This window comes from Ambystoma mexicanum, chromosome 12, assembly GCF_040938575.1.
Source record: "Ambystoma mexicanum isolate Mex_15411 chromosome 12, UKY_AmexF1_1, whole genome shotgun sequence".
In the NCBI taxonomy this organism is placed as follows: Eukaryota; Metazoa; Chordata; class Amphibia; order Caudata; family Ambystomatidae; genus Ambystoma; species Ambystoma mexicanum.
In genome coordinates this window covers 89,301,880-89,323,392 of record NC_090936.1, presented here as the reverse complement: position 1 = coordinate 89,323,392, position 21,513 = coordinate 89,301,880, and the positions used below count along the sequence as shown (strand labels likewise).

General features: G+C 48.0%; 2 protein-coding genes across 3 annotated transcripts in view; one reads left to right on the top strand and one right to left on the bottom strand.

The window, feature by feature from the left end:
* The window catches only part of PMPCB (peptidase, mitochondrial processing subunit beta), a 408,171-nt gene extending 406,308 nt beyond the window's left edge, over window positions 1–1,863 (bottom strand). The window contains exon 1 of the mRNA XM_069628068.1: window positions 1,728–1,863. Coding sequence (XP_069484169.1) covers window positions 1,728–1,811 — 84 coding nt within the window. The 5' untranslated portion in view covers window positions 1,812–1,863. The remainder of the gene's footprint in view (window positions 1–1,727) is intronic.
* Window positions 1,860–21,513, top strand: part of NAPEPLD (N-acyl phosphatidylethanolamine phospholipase D) — a 198,070-nt gene continuing 178,416 nt past the window's right edge. The window contains exon 1 of one of the 2 annotated variants that reach the window (XM_069628064.1): window positions 1,860–1,970. The gene's annotated coding sequence lies outside the window, so the exon portion shown is untranslated. Of the gene's footprint in view, window positions 1,971–2,269; window positions 2,578–21,513 lie in introns of those variants that run through there. The other variant, XM_069628067.1, reaches the window with a different exon arrangement.

Below are 21,513 nucleotides of genomic sequence, written 5' to 3'. Positions count from 1 at the left end.
CTGCGGGACTCGGCAGACTGCTTTGAAACAGTTGTCTCCCCCACACGCCAAACACTACCTTTTACTGCAGTTTTGTCTTCATTAGCACATTGCTAACAAGGAAACAATTACTAGCTTTTCAGTGGACACTAAGAGTTTCAGCTCCTACTTGGTTGATTGCCCCATGATAATCTCTAATATATATCCATGATAGCTGGTAACATAGCTCAGCAGGTTGAGCACTCACTGCTGCGATCTGAGCATGATCTGCAGGTCACAGGTTTGAATCCTAGCAAGGACAACTCAGCCTTTCATCCTTCCGAGGTCGAAAAATCAGTACCAATTTCGGTTGGGTGATATTGTATGTAAATATGTGCTCTGTAAAGCACTTTGGATAAAGGCGCTATATAAATAACACATCATTATCATTTTTATTTATTCATATTTGTTATGCGCGCAGCAGCCCAAGGGCATCGTGGTGCTTGTTACAGCAAGATGAACAAGAACTTAGTTACACATACAAGCATGATTAATGTACAATTACAATGGAGAGTTTGTCATACAGATAGTAGTGGTAGTTTTAGTTAAAGAGAGAGTTTTTTTCTAAAGGCAGGGAGAGAACTTTCTGCTCTTAGGGCAGTGGGAAGCTCGTTCCATCGTATGGGAGGCCTATGCCTCCTGCTTTAGCCTTATTAATACGCGGTACAGTGAGTTGGTTGGTGTAGCATAATCTGGTAGGTCTGGTGGAGACGGGTCTATGGAGTGTGTCTGAAAGATAGGGCGGTGCTGTGCAGTGGATACATGTGTGTGTTGTAGTGATCATTATAATCTGCCTCAATTACCATCTTCGCTGCAATCCACCTGTATCCATTATCCACATGGGTGGCTCGGACTGATTTTCCAAACATCTACTGAAATGTGCCCATACGATCCCTGACACATGTTCAGCTAGCCCCGATTGCTTTACTTGGCAATTTAAAGAGGCTGGAATGCGGTATTTTCAAGACAACAGTGCAGATTGTATTTAGCTTTTAAAAAAGCAACACTTGGTATTTAGAATTAATAACTTGTATACAGTTATCTCGAAACGTTATTGCTCTAAAAATCTGAAATGTTCATCTTGGTAACCGTATTCAAACTGCGCTAACAAAAACATGCTAAACTACAATGGACTGTTAGAAAGTAAAAACCAATTTCTAAAATGAAAAATCACCAGTTCATTTCTGAAAGTAACTGTATATTTGGCGTTTGCTGGAAATGCAAATCCACCGCATAGGCTACCCTTCCAATAGCCCATCGTTTTCTCACCCTATCTAAATCACTGACTATAACACATTAGTTCTCTGAATGCTCAGCACGCAATAAGACACATTAGATCATACAACGCCCGATATGCTGCGGACCTTTGGTTGTGTAATTGTGTGGCACATTATAAAATAAAGCCCTTTACATGATGATGCTCCTTCTAACATGCTCTATGGCAGCTATATTATTCCAGAGGCTCGAGGCACTAGTATGCAGTAGAGCGCATGGAGGCACAGTGTCTCCCACCAGAACATGGGCTATGCACGGGATTGAACGGATATAATGTCCTTCTCTTCCAGCTAATACATAACAAGTAGATTAATGACACAAACACTGAACTAAGTTCCCTCGTTCTGACATGGTCCTGCGTTCCTTTCTGCACTTCTCACGGTACACCAGTTTCGCTCGGCACCTCCCCTACCACACACACACACAAAACTCACTTGCTTCCCTAAATGTCGGTTTATCACGTTTCGGGTGAACGCTTTGGTAGCCCATCCTGGAAACCTCAGCATGGACGCCGCCATCTTGCCTGCGCAACAAACAACTACGTCACGCCCTGTAACCAGCGACACACTGAACTCAGAAGATGACAGTGAGAGCTTCAGGCTGGCGCGCGCCAACGGCAGCCATCTCGCTATGTCTTCGTTGCCGTGATGGGGATTACCTCAATTTGCTTTAAAAACGTAAGCGGAGTATAAAGATAATATTTTTGTTAATTATTTAAACGAAAGTTTTCTTCTGAATATATACAGTTTTCTCAAGCTTCCCGTGGGTATGACTGAGAAGGAATATCCTGTAGTTTTAATTTTTCCTTTTTGATCCCAGGACTGGTATTTTTTTTTTTGCCATTTGAAATTTACGAAAACTTGAAGTCCCACAATTCCAAGCAAAAACAAGATGTGGCCATAGGAAACTTGGGAGCACTGTGGTTCGTTTGGGCCGGGGTAGAGCAGCAACATACTTGCCAACCCTACAGATTTAGGCAGTAGGCTACTGCTTTTTAAGCAGTCCCACCACCTACAGATTTCAGTGACAGATCCTACTGCTTTTTACAGTGGCAAGTAATGTATGTGACTAAGGCAGACTCCAGGACAAAGCATGTAACACATCACTGTGTCTGTACAGTGGGCTGGTAGGTGAATACTTTGATTGGGCTCAGTCAAATCCACTGACCTAACAGCTACTTGACTCTGTCCTGTACTCTTGGTGGGACAACCCTTAGGTGAACCAGCAGTGAAGGCAAGTGGCAGAGTGTAACACCATCACACAGCATCTGCCTATCCGACTGAGGTGGGTAGTCATTCAGTGTTCAACTTGCAATAAATATGTACTGCCTGGGCTGCTGCTACAGAGCAGTGGCAAACGTTGCCTACCAGCTCTGTGTGAGTACCTTCTGTGAAGTTAGGTAATTGAATTTGGTGTTAACTTACCATTCAGAATTATACATTTTTAAACATTTCAATATCTTTCCTTGTTGGGCTGTTTGATAGTTTGTGTATTTTAGAATGCTTCAATGGTGCCATCAATATGTGATTTGTATTTTCCTGTAATGTCATTGTTATGGGAATTATTATTTTTGAAACTTGAAAAATCCTACATCTTTTTGGTCACAGAATATTGGCAAGTATGTAGCAATCTTCAAAAACTGCCCCAACCCAGGTCGTTGCCAGGGGACTGGGGGGGTGGAGGATGTAGGAACCCGGCATAATTAATTGCAGAGTCTGAAAGGTCTTTTGCAAATACGTTACTATTAGGATGTTATTTGATGCAACATGACCAGTAGCTGATACTGGTCTTATTTACCACCTTCCCCTTGAACGTAGATGAATTTAGGACAGGCCAAATGTTCCCAGTTTTCCTGCTTCCCCATTATTCAAAATTCCTTGAGTGTGAGACCTTCAACTAAGTCATGAACTACCTTGAGGATAATGGCCTTGGAGATCCACTTCAATTGGCCCCTGTAGTAAACACCCCCCAGACTACCAGATTACACTCACGCATGTCTCCAAATTTCTCTCATGCTCAGCCTTCTAGACTTTCTTCTATTCTCATCCCTTTGGACCTCTCTGTCATTTTCAAAGCTGTTGATCACTCCTTTATCTTCCTTAATCTGCAGGACATTTGGTTTCGCAAATCTGCAGTGGCCTGGATCGCTTCCTGTTAGGAAAGATTTCATAATTGTAGGTAATTTTCCTTCCATGTGGCAACCCCCAAACTTTTTGCTGTTGTTTTACACCCTGATCTAGACTTTGCCGGAGAAGCGTAGCTTTCCACGCACTCCTCTGGGCTTTCGCTCAATTCTTCTGGGGAAACTGACATGCCCTTAAGACAGTCAGTACTGGGAGACTTTGTTTCCCTTAGTCCTTTCCTCATGTTGCAGCTTTTGAGCAACATGAAACAAGAGTGCACCGTAACTTACATTACAGCGCTCTTGGGTCTCTAGTCATTCCAATCGCCCTAGAAACTCTTGGTGGACTTATCATGAAATGTGCAGGTGGGTCACGGACGGGACTGGTGGCAGCTATCGTTTCTTTGTGTTTTGAACCCCTTTTTGCCATGGTAACCGCGCTTCCCGCGTTTCGCCCAAATGGGTGGCCTGCTCTCCAAAATGGCCATGCCACGAGGTTCTTTGTCCTGTCCGCTGACCGTCTTGCCCCTTCACATTCCCCCAGGTCGAGCCGTTTTGGCGCAAAGGGAACTCTGGATAAGAGGAGGCTGGAAACAGCACTACCATGTCGATCTCCTGAGTTCTCACGAACAAGGGATAAGGAGACAAGTATCCTGCAACTAATAACCTGAGTCGAGGAATCGCTGGTGACCCGCTGAAGGTTTGGCACCCTGCACTGCTGTCGTCCTGTGAGACCCCTCTGCCTCTGATCGAACGAGAAGGCCTGTACTGGCTCTTCGACCCTTTAGAATAGTGGGAACAACTATTCTCGGCATCTTCACCAAATCTTGTACGTAAGCCTTCGGAAGCGTCCCTGGGCCATCCAGTGGACTGACCAGCCTACACCAGAACCTTGCTCTGTCACCGCCGTCTGGTTTACTGCTAATCCCGAGTCCTCGGCACTCTCACACGATTCGTACACTTGGCATTCCCAGGTCTAAAGTGAGACGTGTGCTTTGGGACCAGAATACCTGCGGTTGCCGAGTTTCCCTGCTGTGGTAACAAACCTGTGTGCGTTCGCTGCATTTGGGGAACCCTCGACCCTGACTCCAGCTGTTGCAGAATCTACACTGCGTCGAGACATCCTGCTGATCGCATCTGAACCTGCCAGTACCGAAACAGAACCGGAGAAGCCTGGGTATGCCTGCATCGGGGACCGGTGAGTAGTCAATACCCTAACCGGTCGCCCTCCCGCAGGAGCCTGTGGCTCTCCACCGCTGTCGTAAACAGCAACCCTTTTCCGCACTCGCGCCCTGCTTCTGCCCACAAGTGGAGGCCGCGCTTGAGTAGTGGGGAACTGTTCATCATCGTTTTGTTCACCTCTCTGAACTGCCTGGTCTCCCTGAAGAGACTCTCCTTTGCCCGTTGGCACCCGCGTGTGCAGGTACTTTTGAGCACAAGACTCCACTCTTCGTAGGGCTCGGACTTCCTTCTAGTTAGGTGGCCTCTGATGTCGAACTCGGTCTAACGATTACTTGCACTGCCTGTTTTCCTCCCCATCTAGGTGGTATGCATATTTCGTGCTTCTAACTCTTTAGACCCCTTGGTCTTGTATATATATTGTATTGCTTGTGATGTGTTGGTTTATTGGAGTTTTACCGTGATTCTTTACTATGGTCGATGTTACAAAGGCCTTGTAATAAATGTGTCTATATTTTTAATATAACACCTGTCTGGAGTAATTTGTAAGCGTTGTTGCTTTGTGTGCTCATTGCGGGCTTTCAGTCACCCTCACCCCTCTTGAGACCTAGTCTTGACCGCCGCCATCGCTATCCTGATTGGTCTGGCTTGTCCAGAGGTTACCCTGTTCCAAGAAACTAGGCTGGCCTTCTGAACCTCTGGCCCTCCAGGACAGAGTTCAGAAATCCATCTTAACACTTCCTACCTGAAAGGTTGATCCTTTATGATATGGCATTTTTATTTTAACCAGAGGCGTAGCCAGAATTGTTGAACAAGTGGGGCCTGAAGCTAATGTAGTTGGGCCCACCGCAGTGACATTAACATTTTTCAAATGTCCACAGAGCACTGCTGAGTGGGCATTTACAGATTTTGGGTGGGCCTTGCCTGCTCAGGCCCTACCCTGTTTATGCCTCTGCGCCAATACAGAAGTGTTTCTAGGTGCCACAAGACAAGGGAGTGAAAACAGAGGGAGGACTGGACCAAGCAACCAGTGGGTGCATCAAACAGGTATGTTTATTATTTTTTTTAATGTATTTATTTAGCATTGTAGAACGCGCCTAACCTGTGGATATCTGGGCGCTGGAGAGCAGGTAAAACAATTTACAGGTGTTACCACAGGCAACAATGGTATACATAGGCTTGACATGTAGCCAGATTAAGCATATTTGCAGTCAATAGGTACTTACAGTTACAGTGATCCCATAAGTATTTACATATACTGTATTATTCCCTGTATTATTCCCATAAGTATTTACAGATAAAGTAATCATACGTATTTACAGATACAGTATTATTGTATAGTGACGATACTGAAGAGATCGAGTCAGGTTCTGGTGAACACTCTCGCTGAAGGGTGACTACAGGTTGGATGTGAGGAGGCAGGTCTTAAGTTTTCTGTGGAATGAGGCGTGGGAGGGGTCAGCTCTAATGGCTAGAGGTATGGCGTTCCAGCCTTTGGCTGCTGCAACTGGGAAGCTGCATCCCCCGGCCTTTGTTCTTTTGAATTTAGGAACCGTAATAAGGCTGGCTGAGGCAGAGCGTGTGGGCTTGGGTTGGAATGAGCAAGTTTGTGAGATATTTGGGAGCTATGTTAGTAAGACATTTGTGGGCCATGGTTTTGAATTTGAACCGTTAGCCAGCGCACCTTACGTCTGGTTTCAGAAATATGCTCTCTTCTTGGTATGTTTATAGCCGCCCGTAAGGCGTTGTTTTGAGTGACCTGAAGTTTTTTGATACTGCTGGTCGCTGTGCCAGCCAAGAGAATATTACAGTAGTCGAGTTTCAACAGAATGAGAGCTCTTGCTAAGGTTAGGCAGCTGGCGGTTGATAGTTAGGGTCTGAAAGCGTTAATGAGCTTGGCTGTGTAGGCTGCTGATGAGATCGTTGATTTGACTTTTCTGGAGAAGGTTTAGGAGGAGTCCAGATACACAACCAGAGTTTTGACTTCTTTGAAGACTGTGATGGTATTCCCGTCTATTATTGTTTGTATTTGGGGTCAAGTTTTTTGAGGCGTGTTTGAGTGCCGACCAGACGTAGCTCTGTTTTGTCATTGTTTAGACAAAGTTCATGTTGGGCCATCCAGAATTGGATCACCTAGTATATATTGTTGAGAGTGGTAGAATCAGTAGCGTAATCTCCAGAGAGATGCAGAAGTATCTGCGTATCGTCTGCATAGTTTGTATTGGACACTTTGCATTCATCTAAGCGGTCAAATAGAGGCTTGGTAAAAAATAGTGTAAAGCGTTGGTGACGCGCATGATCCTTGGGGTACACCGCAGAGAATGGGGGCTGGGGCGTCATTGGCTAGGTTGGAGAAAACTTTCATAGTGCGCTCTGAGAGGAAGGAATTTATCCAGGCGATGGCTTTACATGAGAATTGGGCCACGCTGTCCAGGTGATGGCACAATATTCTGTGATTCACTAAAATCAAATGCCTCTGAGAAATCTAGGAGAAGTAGCATTGATAAGTTTCCGTTGTCCATTATGGTGTCCATTTGTTTTTAAGGGTCAAGGAGTGGCGTTTCCGTGCTGTGTCTAGGTCTGAAGCTCGATTGGCTTAGGACCAAGAGATTGTTAGTTTCTAGCTGTTCCTGTTTCTGGAGGTAGGAGCATGGTCAAGGATTTTCAAAAGGAAGGGGACCGTCGTAATGGGACGGTAATTGATTGGGATCCTGGGTTCAAGGGAAGGTTTTTGTTAGGCGCGGAAGTCCCATGCTTCTTTCAGGTTCTTGGGGACTGTGCCTTGTGAAAAGGAGTTATTGATGAGAGAGGTAATGAATGGGGCAAGTTCTGTAACACAGTCTTTGATGACTGGGGCCGGGCATATGTCGACTTGACATCGGAAAGGTTTTAAACTGGAGATGATTTTGATGACCTCAGTTATAGAGAATGGCCTTAATTCGAATGGAGGGGGGATTGGATTACTTGTGGTTAGGTCGGTGTTTGTGACTGGCATAGTTACTTTGTCTTTTTTGTTAGCGATTTTAGTTTGGAGCATTGCTATTTTGTGCAGAAGTGCATGCTGTATGTTAGCGCACCATGTTTCAGCTTTCTGACATGTGTCTGGCGGGCTGGTAGGAGACTCAAGTTCCCTCAAGATGGTGAATAGTTCCTTACTGCCAGATTTGGCATTTGCTATGTGCTCATTGTACGTGACGTTCTTTGCTAGTAGTATAGCTTGTTCATATTTTTTGGCGGAGGAGATAAAAATGTCTCTATTATTTTTGGATGGTGAAGCTTTCCAAAGAGATTCAGCGGCATGTTTATTGGATCGAAGATTCTTGAGGTCAGGTGTGAACCAAGAGTTCAAGTGAGCTGTAGGATTTGGTTTGCAGTGTCTGACTGGGGCAATTTCATCAATGGCTTGGGGGATAGTGGTGTTATAGAGATCTACCATGGCTGATGGGTTGGTCAATAAGTGACTGCCTTCTGTGATAGGGCCTTGTAACAGGAGCAAGTTTGTGCGTTTGATGTTGCAAGTGTTTCTTGCGAGAGTAGCTGGGGTTAGGTGCGGTGCAATTTTAGGTTGGGTTTGTCTAGGGATAGTGAATGTGATGATGTTATGGTCCGACCAGGGGCAATGCTGTAATGCTGGTTGATACATTAAGGTCGGCAAGCCAGTCTAAAGTGCGGCCTTTGTCATGGGTAGCTTGTTCAATGTGTTGAGTAAGTCCTAGGGCGGCCATTGTGCTTTGAATGATCGTGGCTTTCGTATCTAGGCTATCGTGAAGGCCGAGGTTAAAGTCACCTAGAATGATGATTCTGGTAGATGGTTTAGTGTTTTTTGAGAGTAATAGGGGTATGTCCTCGTCGAAGGTTTGGAGTGGGCCTGGTAGTCTGTATATAATGCGCATAGTGGTGGTCGCAGTATTACGGTAGGATAGTTTGATTGAGAGTAGTTCCCCCCGAGGGGAAGGCTTGGTTGGATGATTCTCTGATGGATAGGTCAGATTTAGCAATCCGAGTAACTCCACCTCCTTTGGCAGAGGTTCTATCTTTCCTGTATATTGTGCCCTCTGGGATGGCTAACGAAAGTGCAAGGCCTGCTGCAGGGTGCAGCCATGTTTCTGTAACTGCTAGGAGGTCAAGTTGGTTCATGGTTATGAGGTCAGATATGTCAAGGGTGTGGGCTAGAAGTGATCTAACGTTGATAAGACCGCCCTTGATCTAGCATTGATAAGACCGTCTTGACATTAGCAAGGAAGTGAGAAAGAGAAGGCAGGTGAGAAAAGGAGGGTCTTGAGCTGCTTCCAGAACTTCAGCTGGTCCGGCTCAAGTCTGAAAGGGGCAGGGAGGCTGTAGCAGAGGGAGGCACCTGCAGAGGAGAGCGATCTACCCACCTCTTGCTGCCTGGAGAAGCGTCTGACCCTCAGAGTTGGAGGTAGCTGAATGAAGGGCTCTGAGAGGAAGGTATTTTCGGAGAGCGAGTTGGATGTGGTGCAGGCCCCGGCCCCAGAAGGCCTTGTGGACGATGCAGAGTATCTTGAACCTTGAAGCCACCGGGAGCCAGGAGAGATATTTTAGGGCTGGAGAGATACTGCCCCTGGGCTTGAGGCCAAGGATAAGTCTTGCAGTCCTGTTCTGGATTAATTGCAGGGGGCGAAGAGTAGAGGTAGGCAGATTGAGAAAGAGGGCTGTTGCAGTAGTCCAGCCTGGAGAGAACCAGGGCTCTGGAGACAGTGAGCTTCTGAGGGAAAGTGAGAAAAGGTTGGAATACCTCTGAGGACGTGCAGCTGGAAGTGAGCCTTTTTGGCAATGTCCCTGATGTGAGGAGAGAGTGGAGTCGAAGATGACACCAATGTTTTTTGCCTCACAAGAAGGTGGGGGTAGAGGGCCCAAGGAGGGCAGGCAGAGTGAGGGGGAGAAAGCGGGAGCAGGGGTCCCAACTAGAAGGATATTTGTCTTAATGGCATTAAGGCAAAGATCGTTGGAGGCGCACCAATCCCGAATCATGGCTAGACAGTCAGGAATGAGCGAGGAAGGAGAGGAGGCTGAGGGAAGCCTGAAGGAGAGCTGGGTGTCATCCGCAAAACACTGAAAGTTGGAGGAGAAGGTGGAGATCAAGTGGTCCAAAGGTGCCAGACAGACATTGAAGAGCCAGGCTGAGAGGATAGAGCTCTGGGGACACCACATGTGTAGAGAGAGGTGGAGGAGAGGAAACGCCCAAGTTGGACCTTGGAGGGTTGGTCCATGAGGAAGGCGGTCAGCCACGCAAGAGCCTGATACGTGATGTCCAAGTTCACACAGAGTCGGTTGATCGGGGTGGCGTGAAAGGTCAAGGAGAATGTGGACAGAGGGAGAGCTGGGGTGAAGATTAGAGAGCAGATCTTCACAGGTGTTCAGGAGAGCAGTTTCCTGGCGCAATTTTTTTATTGATGTTTTTGTTGATTGCTGTTTTGTCACACCTGTACATACAGATATGTTAAGAATGAAGTTGTTATGAATTTATGAAGTTGTTATGAATTTATGAACTTATGTTGGTATTAAAACTAAGAAATTGGGTACTAATTAAACTTATGTACTACTTGGTATCACTACCTCATTCCTCTAAAGCAGTCAGCACAGGTTTTATGGTATAGATTGTTGTTTTTATGACTAGGTGATCTGTGTGCTGTGTGTTGAAATGTCCCTATTATCTTTGTGTATCAAGGGGTTGAAATAGATTATGCAGAAGGTCTGGGAAATTATGCTGCTTAAAAGTGCCAGGGGGACACGCAAGAAAGATTCCCAAATAGTGGTGGGCAAGGAACTAAACATCGGCCATAGATGCAGACATATGAAGGGCACAACATTTAGCGTCATTAATGGCGTAGCCTGACACCTGTTGCAAACTGTCTAGTTCTTCAACTATGGCTGGTAGAGTGGATTTAGGGTTCGTCACCATTAAGATTACATCATCTGCAAGCAAAGCAGGTTTATGAGTAGTGTGCGGAATGTGAGGGCGTCCTCACTTCTTCCCCCAACATATCCTTCTCTCAGGTGGTGAGGGAAAGGCAGAGGCTATCAGAACCTGACCCTGGGGTTGGCTGCATAAGGGAGGACTTCCTGTGGGAATGAAACCTGAATGAATGAAGTGAGGTTTCCAAGGTTGAAGAGCAGTATCTCATTTTTCCCGTTCATAGTGAACCCTCCATTCCCCAAGCCTTTAGAGGCTATTGCCAGTTCCTTACCCATTTTCCCAGTAAGGCACCCTACAAAACATACCACATTGGTACTGAGACTAATTTCCCCAAAGACCCTAAAGTGTTTATGGGAGTGTGTACAACCCAAATTGTGAAAAAACATGAATTTTCCCCATTTGGACTTTAAGTCCCAGAAACCCGTTAGTACGGGACGAGGAAGAGAAATCGAGAGTTATGCTGATTTGAAGGTCAGGCATGTAGACCTATTGATTAACACCTGAATGTAATTAAGGTCTATAAAAACCCTCAATGGAGAAAGGGAAGCAGATAGTGTTGAAGCAGGAGAGAAAGTAGCTATGCTGCCAAGAACCATGGAAGGAGGAGCGCACCGAGACTGAGAATCGTGTGAGGCTGGGTCTTGAGACTGGCATTGTAGCTCAGAGTCTGTTGCTTAAAGGTGAGGCAACGGGAAGTCGTACTGGCAAAGACGCTTCCCATAAAGAAGTGTCCTGGAATGTGTGATGGGTAATGTGAAAACCCCTGTGAGGCGGGGAAACTAACAGCAATGGAGGACATTGGCGAAGTTGAGCATTGTCGCAGCAGCATTAGCCGATTAGTGTCAGTCAGGAGAAAGACACTGGAACCTCTTTGCTTCTGAGTGTGAATGCCGGCTGCAACAGTTACAAGCGGACCAAAAGTATTATTGAACACTCCTAGACTTGTACGCAAGTGGCTGAAAAAGTAGCAAGCCTTTCTTGAATCAATTGAAGAGCTTTGCAGGCAACACTTTTATCGCGTGTGAACTGTTTAATGGAGTGTCATGCCCCGGGTTCCCCTACATAGATATCGGGTGTTGGGGGCCGTCCCGGTCCACCGGGCAGCCCCACACTCGGGTCGGGTAGCACCCGACACCACACGCTGCAGTGCGGCGATCACGCCGCGTGATGAAGGGTGGGGGTTCATCCCACCCGCTCCGGGACACCGGAGCTCCCCACATGGCCGGCTGGCAACCGGCTCACCGCGGCCCCGGCTCTGGGGGCACCCAGGCCGGGGTCGCATCCCTAACCCGCCTCACATGGCTGGGGGATCCACAGGGACGGCGTTGCCCGGCAGGGGCACCGTCCGGACGGCGTTGCCCGGCAGGGGCACCGTCCTCAAGCTGGGCCCCGACCGTGGGCCCAGCACACGTGGCGAGGCACCCCCCCCGGCACCAACACAACACACACACGCGGAGTCAGGTTCACTCGTGACTGCCGAGCCGGAAGCGGCTCGGACCTTTTATTAGGTTGGTCACATGGGTAACCATGTGACCACACAACTCCGTGGAATGTACCATGGCCCCTCACAGGGGTGCCATGCAACACTCCTCCTTTTTCATAACAAAATGCAAAACTCCAAAATCCAACCATAACTACCACTACTACTACTGGAGCCACTCTACTACTTTACACACCCTTTATTAACCTGGGTGAGTGGCTCTCATGTCCCTGAACGGCACCAGTGAGGGCTACTGGCACCACATAAAGCACTCGGAGCCTACAGGTGCGCACCACACAACATTGCCCACTAACTGGACCATTTTAAGCAAGTCCATGTCTGCCGGCTCACAGTCTTCCGGGGAATGTCACTCATGATGTCCATCTTCCTTATGGAGTGCCGGAAACCAGCTCGCACCCTCACCAGAGTTCATTTGGGACAGTTACACCACGATCACACAAAACACCGGCAAAGCCGCACCTGGGGAGGCCCAGGGGCCACATCGGCTATGTCCACTTGTATGGGGGCAAACCTCATGGCCGGATGGCAGAACCCGCTTCCTTCGCGTTGTTGCATCCGCAGCCGCCACCACCCCTCTTGAGAGAGAGGCAACCCACTTGGTGGGCGGTACCCGCCCCTCTCCTGGACCGGGGCCACCTCAGCTGTGCGGTGGCCCCCCACACCTCTTTTTCCTGCTCCTCGGAGCGGGCACACCCACCCTCGCGGGCCGTCCCCCTTCAGATGGGAGTGGGGACAGCAGAGGGGCAGCTGACTTCCCCACTGCGGCGGATGCCGCTCTATTGCCTGTAGGGGCAAGGCAGGCAGCTCTTCTGCCCGCTCCTCAGAGCGAGCACTTCCCTGTCCTTGCGAGCCCAGCTGGTGCTGGGCCCGCCTCCTTTGTTTCCTTTGCAGGCCCGTTCGATTCGGGCCTGCACCATCCCTTTTTTTTCCATTTTTTTTTTTTTTTTTCCCGGGCCCAGCTGATGATGGGCCCGCCTTCCGTTGGGGGCCGCGTCAGCTGTTGGGCGGCCCTACCCCAACTCCGTGCCACGGCCGATGCCGCTCCTCTGTCGGGGCCGCCTCAGCAGTTCCGCGGCCCCTCGTTTCCCTCCTCCCTGATGCCGGGGAGAGGTCCACGATGGGGGAGGGGCGCAGCCACCCACGCGGCCGATGCCGCGGGCTTCTTCCGTCTCCCTCGGGGGACGGGCGGGCCGCTCGCCCACCATGTTTTCCTTGCGGGCCCAGCTGATGTTGGGCCCGCCTCCTTCTCTTTTCCCGCGGCGATGTCAGCCGCACCAGCGCTCCTTGGGGAGGGGAACCGGCATCCTCCCTCCTGCGGCGGTGTTAGCCGCTCCTCGTTGCGGCCGACGCCGGGGCACCCTCCCTCCCGACGGGGAAAGAGGCAGCCCCCGCGTTCTTCACCGCGGCGCGGGCCGCACACTTCTCCCCCCTCTCGCGGCCGACGCCGCAGAAACTTCTCTCCCCCACGGGGATAGGGGGGAAAGTCGTCTCCGCTCCTCCACATCGCGGGCCCAGATGGAGATGGGCCCGCACCATATCTTCTTCGGGGCACGCGGGGCCCCTCGCCTCGTCGCCATTGTTGGGGGCCGTCCCGGTCCACCGGGCAGCCCCACACTCGGGTCGGGTAGCACCCGACACCACACGCTGCAGTGCGGCGATCACGCCGCGTGATGAAGGGTGGGGGTTCATCCCACCCGCTCCGGGACACCGGAGCTCCCCACATGGCCGGCTGGCAACCGGCTCACCGCGGCCCCGGCTCTGGGGGCACCCAGGCCGGGGTCGCATCCCTAACCCGCCTCACATGGCTGGGGGATCCACAGGGACGGCGTTGCCCGGCAGGGGCACCGTCCTCAAGCTGGGCCCCGACCGTGGGCCCAGCACACGTGGCGAGGCACCCTCCCCCGGCACCAACACAACACACACACGCGGAGTCAGGTTCACTCGTGACTGCCGAGCCGGAAGCGGCTCGGACCTTTTATTAGGTTGGTCACATGGGTAACCATGTGACCACACAACTCCGTGGAATGTACCCTGGCCCCTCACAGGGGTGCCATGCAACATCGGGGCACTCCCAGCAGTTCCTGGAGGCTAAGGTGGCGCCGTTTCCAGCGTCGGATTGACCACAGGCGTAAACGCACTGCAAGTCCCAGCAGGTCCGGTACTATCCAATCACGTGGCGCACTATCAACGTGCCCTCCGAGCCGTCCAGTGTTGTAACTATTTACACAGCTGACAGCCGCGGTTCAGGTACTCTTTAACCGTTGCTGTCACGACCTCGGAAAAGTTGCATTTTCGTGTTTCCTGCATTCTTCTTGGTTACCAGACTTTGGATTGTTTTCACGGACCTTTCCCTTGGTCAACCCTGTCGGTTCCCTCTGACTGCTCCCCCTGGCTACTCGACCCTTGGCTAAATCCTTCGATTATCCCTCTTTCTTGTTCTGCATTTCCGATGCCTTAATTCAGTGCTCGCATCCTCGCCCTGCATTCTGCTCCGGAATCAAGGCCGCATTCCGACGTTGGGCACTGTTCCGAAAAGCACATCAGTCCTGCACCTATAAATAGTTCTTTTCCATACCTTTCTCTTTCTCTCACGTTACCAGCTTTACTTCAAGGACGCTTTGCTGCACATCCACAAGAGTTTACCACTTTTCTTATGTTTTACGGATGCTCTGCTGCTCTTACTTCCCCTTTCAGTAACTTGACGGACGCTCTGCTGGGAACAAACACAGGTTACTCTTTGGATTATTTGTTGGACGCTCTGCTGTGTTCTTCAGGACTTCTGGATTCTCTTAGCTTGCGCACTCGTGCCGTTCCGGTCAGGCTTCACTCAAACAGACAATCTTCTTGGGACTGGGGTCTTCTGCCCCTATCATCATCAACTGTGGTGAACTACCCTTTGACATCAAGTAGGTTTCCAGCCTATTCACAATATAGAGCAGGTAAGAGTGGGGTTGCTGAGGGTGGTGCGGCTGGGATCTCTTGTGTAGTGTTGACACTCATTGAATCCATTGTATTGTTTCTTTCTTTAGCTCTGTTGCTGCTCCTGCCTTTCCACTCAAGCCCCTAGCCTGTCAGGTATTTTGCAATCCTGCAGGCTGAGCTCTTGGGTGGGGCTGGGGAGTGGAGTCCTTTTGTCATTGGTTTTCCTGACTCTGGACATCCTCTGAGTGACCTGTCTCCCAGGGTCTGTGGCTTCGCCCCATTACCCTCGGAGCGCGACAGTCGAAGCAAAGAAAGGGGAGAAATCAGGTCATGCAACATGTAGGAAGCACAGGAACGTTTTCTTTCCAAATTCAAGGAAGGTTGCATGCACGTTGTTCTGAAGTGAAGTTATATGTTAAAGTGGAGCAGAATTGTGAGCAGAAGAACAAGAAACGTGAACTATTGATTACCAAACAAGTTGCCAAGCACGTAATGAGTTTTGAATGCTGATAAATGGGTCAGGAGATCAAATATGAACTATTGAATACTGAATAAGATGCCAAGCATGTCATACGTTTTAAATGCTTAACGGAGGAAAAGATATGAGAATATTGCACGAAAGAAACAGAAAGTGATGTGCATTTGTGAACAAGATGAATTTAAAGAGACAGCATTTGCAAACAAAGTGAAAAGAGCAAAAGCAAAACGCTATTGGATAGTGTGGAAGCAAGGTGGTAACCAGGAATAATACCATGCAGGAATGTGTGTGAAAGTCACATGTTGATAAATGCAAGAAGCCCTGAAAGTGAACCAGAAGGATAAGGGAACTTATAACAGAGGTGCAGAAAGGAAAACTGTGTTGTCAAGGAAGTCCTATGAGAAAGAAAGAACTGTTGGAAAGTGCCAAGGGTTATTGGTTGCATGACCTGTGATGGGTGGACTGTGTGGTGCAACAACTGTGTCTAGACCGAGGAATCCTTCCTTGAAGGAAACCAGGGGAAGTCAATAGGCTGAGGCTGGTTGGCCTAAAAGTTGTTCAAGTGATAAAAAGAGAAGGCAAACTAAACCAGTTGATCTGACTGTGAATTTGAAGCTGCTTATTTGGGGAAGGGAACCCTGAGATCTTTTTGTGTAAAACTGTTGAACTTGGGGCAAGGGAACAGAAAGACCATTTTGTGGAACTGTGTTGAACTTAGGGAAGGGGCTCAAAGGCTATTTTGTTGGAACTGTCTTGAACTTAGGGAAGGAAGCCAAGAACAAAACTGGAGCCGGAAGAAGCTCAGAACTTTAGTTTGAACACACTTTATTTGGTTGTTGACATTCCTACACATTGTTTAGCTTTGGTTGTGAGGGCAGGTATAGGTTTTGGTCACAGACAAACCTTTAAGTTGAACTTAGTGACTCAGACTATCCTTAGTTTATTTAGGTAGGGAAATCCCACCTTTGTATAGGACAAGTTAGACATTACACCAGCCTGACATATGAGTTAATAAAGATCTTTTGTTTGAAATTTGAATCTGTTGTCTGTGTCTTGCTTCATGATGCCTTCACAGTGGTGTGGCAGGTTGGAAGAAGGAGTCGGACACACTTCGGACATGTTAATGATTGTTTAATCAAATTATAGAAAAAAAGGCCTAACTTTCCCTATTGCTAAAGGGAGTTTCCCTGCCTAACTAAAATAACTAAAGGTGCTTGTCTGTCATCAGGAAGTCCATGTCATGCGCCGTCTTGAGAGTTGGCGCCTGCGGCCCCGTGCTTGTTTACACTCTTCCTGATTCCCATCACGTCCAGGACTTGCGTGCATCCAGCGGTCTAGTCTTGCACCGCGTGGATGCACGTACCGCTATTTAAGCCACGCCCCATAACACTCTTTGCGTTGCAACCACTACGGTCAGCTGTTTCCCGTGCTGCCGCTGTTCGCTTCGCTCTAACATTTCGCTTAGCCCGTGTGCTTGGCCGCCTTCCGCGCTCTGTCTCATTCTTCCTCCTCTTTCTGCCTTCATCGTTCGTACTTCGGTCCGTTCGGTGCCTTTCGCTTCTGTCTTCCTACTCCTCTCCAGTCTCCTCCACTTTTCTCTTGCCTCCACGCTAGTTTCCTGTCGCTTTCCCTTCATCTCTTACCTGTTCAGTTACTCATTTACTTGCTCCAATTCTTACCACCTTGCCTTCCCGGAGTGTGTTGTAACCTACACATTGGTTCGGATCCACCTCGAGCCCAAGTTCCACTGGAGGTCCTGCCGGGTCCTTCTATCCACAGGGTTTTTTCTGCCGCGGCTGGCTTTTTCCCCGCTTTTGGTCCCTCCCGGGAAAGGGGTCACAAGGTAGTGCTTTACAACAGCCTTCACTGTGGCTTCTTCCCGTGCGAGACCCAAGCTGCAAACAAAAAAAGAGAAGGACTACAGAGCCCGCCGTTCCCTCAGCCCGCTGGAGGAGGAAGACACTGATACCTCAGGTGAGGAGGAGACACAAGAGAAGGAGGGGAAAGGGGACATTCCGAGTATTCGGGTCAAGGAAGTTAACAGTCCAAGGCAAATGTCATCAGTCCAAACCTATCTCTAGATTACCCTATCACTAATATGAACAACTCAAAATCTGCCAAAAGAATGTCACTCTTCTCCTGGACGTTTCCTTTTGTGCCTTCTTTGTTCTGGCTTTCTTTAGTGGTGTCTCTCTTGTCTTCTTGTGGTATCACTATACAAATGGCTGTGTTTAGAACTACGTTTCCTATGATGGTCTTTTTAGGCCCTCTCTTGAGTAATTATTCATGAGCTCTTCTATCTCCTCCCAAATAGTTCCGGGTACTGTTTTTCTCTTTAAAAGAATGCTTATAGCAGTTTTCCTTGAGACGCTCTCTCATGCTCTTGTCTTTGATTTTTAGTCTCTCACTTTCTGGAGTTCCAGCACTTTCTAGGTTTTCTATGACTGTATGTAGATTAGGAATCCCTCCCTCCTGGATTCTCTCTACTGGATTATTCCTCTTAATATTCAACTGACTTTACAGCAGTCCTCCAGATAAGTTGCGTACTAGGCCTTTTTATGCATGAAAATCTTGTGAATACGACAGCTTCATTATTTTCCTGTGTACATTTACACACACGTTTAGGGCAGAGGGCAGTGCAAAAGTCAGGCTAATTGACAGAAACCAGAAGACGTCTTTTGATTTTTATCTACATGGATGTAATTGCATGCCATGGATAAACACCTCTGGAACAGAATGGGTTTCTCTGAAGCCTTTAAAAAAAAAAGAAACTGCACACTGTGATAAAAGGAATGGTTAATTTCCATTCAGCTTCTGCTGTGTTGCTGCTCATGGAGCAAATAGAATCACTGTGTATATTTATTTTCCTAGGATTGTAAAATTGATAAGATGGAAAACTAAGTTGCAATTAAGAATTAATATGTTGTAACAAGTTATGCTTTTTTTCCAAAATCAAACCAGTATTGCACAATTGTATTTTTCAGAGTTCCTGTGCTGTGTGCATAATGATGCAGAGGCAGATCATTTTTAAACTTATAATTTAATTTACCCACTAATTATAAAAACGGTGTGTAAAACTATGCACGGTCTAGTTTACATCCATTTAACCTTTCAGTCAATGGGGTACATTAATATAAATGGTCTGTGGCAGCATAATCTTTGTTCGCGGTGAGTGATTGTCATTACACCAATCACAGGTGTTCCAGCCTCTCAAATCTTCAAGACTATAATTAAAACATCCAAAACCTGACTCTCCAGGAAGTGCAAGCGCTGTTCAAAAACAAACAAATGAAAGTTACATTTGTAATTGAAATAGAAACTCAGCAAAACCTGTCCCTGTGATAATCCAGATAGGTATTTAACTTTCTTGCAGCGCTTCATATATGGTTCGGCCAAACTCTAAGAACTGTGATTATTATACCACAGTCAATAATCAGTTAACCGACCTCTGAAGGGTGTTAGCCAATAAGATAGCTCAGCCGGTTGAGCACTTACTATGATCTTTGCGTGATCTATAGGTTGCTGGTTCCAATCCCGGCAAGGCCAACTCAGCCTTTCATCCTTTCAAGGTCGATAAAGGAGTACCGACTTCGGTTTGGTGATATTTGTGATAAATATGTTCTATGTACAGCGCTTTGCCAAAAGCGCTATATAAATAACCATTTGACCATGACATTAGATATAGAATTTAGCTTAGAGTCATTGCCTCTCTGCACTGTTGTATCATAACATTGGCATACCATTAGGTAGTAATAGCTCCAGAAAACAAGGACTTTCATTAAACATCAAAAGACAATTCTGCTATCGAACCTCAAAAGACACAATACAATTCATGCTTGCTTTACTATGTAATTAGTTAGGGTTTTGTGTTTTCAACATTTAAATGTATACAGGCGAGATCAAATGGCCAAACCTTAGAGAAATATTGGAAGGTGTATTCTGTCACAATGCAGAAAGCTGCCATGTAGTAATGATTTCCATACAGTTTTTGCACACATCAGCTGGATGTCACATACATTTTACTCTCTTGCAAAGGTGAAAGTCATTTTTACTCTCTTAAAATCACATTTACTCTCAAAGTTAAAAAATAGGGAGTAAAATACTCCCACCTCAAAATCTTATCTGTAGCACTGCTTGACAGTCTTAGCTTACAACAGTTTCCTTTGTAGTGTCCTCTGCCCTATTCAACTACGAGTTCTTGGGGCCCTTTCCTTTGTTCCCAGAGTATTTGTTTCCACTTTCTTTCAGCTTTTCAAACTACCTTATTTGACACTTTCCTCAATGGTTTCTCATATCCCCAATTATACTGGTGTCACAACTCGACCCTGGTCACTGTGGGGAAGATGGAGGCTCACTTAGCTATTCTTGCGGTCCTTTTACCGTTCTAGTCTTTCTGGTCTTTTCCCTTTAAAAGGTAACCACGCCCACAACGCCGTGCGTTGCAACTCGCTTGTCAGCCTTTCGCTAACTTCGCCTGCAGTGCCGCTTTTCCCGTAGTACTTGCCCGCTTCGGCTTTCCCTGGTATTCTGTGCTTTCCTTCTCTTGGCCTTTCTGTCCGCTTCCTCGTATCAGCCCCTCTCCCCTCTGTGCTGGGTTTCCATTCCGTGACTCCCTTCCGTGATCCTTCGCTACTGCCTCCCGCTCACTCTCTCTCTCTCTCTCTCTCTCTCTCGCCCGATTCCTTACTCGCGTTCTCCGCTTTCGCTCCCGCTCGCTCTCTCTCACTCCCTCTCTCTCTCGTTCCTTCTCATTCTGACTATCTCTCTCTTTCCCTTCTATCCCGGTTGTCTATCTCTCGCACTTTCCCTTTCACTTCTGTTCGCTCTCTCATTCCTTCCCCTCTCTCTCGCACTCCTGTACTAGCTCTCCCATTCTCTCCTACTTACCGCTTAGTAGCTGATTTCCTTCCCACCTGACTGCACTTGTGAAGCCTCAGCTTCAGCTTACCTTGTACGCAGAGGATTTTCCTCCAATCCTTTCCGACATCAGCATACCTCGTCCTGTATTACTTGGACATAAGAACTGTTGCTGCTTACAATTCATCGGCCTCCTCCACTTCCGACACTCTCCCAGCCTGCAAGGACTCCTCATCAAACAGGGTTTTTTCTGCCGTCACAGGCTTTTTCCCTGGCGTCAAGGGACTGGCTCCCCTGGGTCCACCTGACAGCTTGTTCTCACCACTGTCAGGGTGGCCTCAAGCGGAGACCGTCCCTACCTCTACGATCGTAAGAAGGACAAGATGGAGAAAAAGGAAAGGAAGGGAAGTAAGGGTTCCAAGACGGACGAAGATCCGGATGTGATCAAGAAGGAGAGGAGTGGAAGACCTAAGAATTCTATCCAGGAGAATTCCTCTAAGGAGTCAGGTGAGGAGTCATCGGGGGTGGTAGTTTCTGATTCTGACAACTGGTTTATAGTTCGTATTTCACCTTTATGGACTTTACAAGTTTCTCTCCTCACATCATGCTGCCCTGGCGGCCTCCCACTTCTCTCGTTCTCCCTGGTACCTTTGTTTCTGCAGAGGAAAGTAACGGGGCTTGGCACTCGCTTGGGTAATTAACCTTGGCTTTTCATTCTCGCACCTTATCAGTGTCCTGTTATTGGCCTCGCTGCAGGATGTTGCAGTCTATGGGTGCAGGTGGTTGGGTACTGTCAGCGGTTCTTGCTGCTGTGGTCTCATGCCGTTAGACAAATGTCTTGTCGACCACGTTACGACCCTGGTCACGCCACCACTTCGATATGATATGATAGTTTATTTATATAGCGCCTATACACAATGTGTTTCAAAGCGCTTCAAGGCAAGGGAGGGAACAAGGGAAAATACAATGACATTCTTGCAGGCCATGAACAGTAAGGATGTGAAATTAACTATCGTACTTGGCCTGACGACATTTCTGGTAGAGCCGGAGAAAAACAAGAGGTGAGAGAGATGGGTGCAAAAAGGTAGGGGAGGAACAAAACAAGCGACTATCATACTAGGCCTGACAACATTTCAGATAGTGCTGGCGGGGGAGACGGGGGTGGTGAGGAAAAAACCAGTAAGGGGAGGGGGAGGAGACAGACGAGGTGGCTATCACACTAG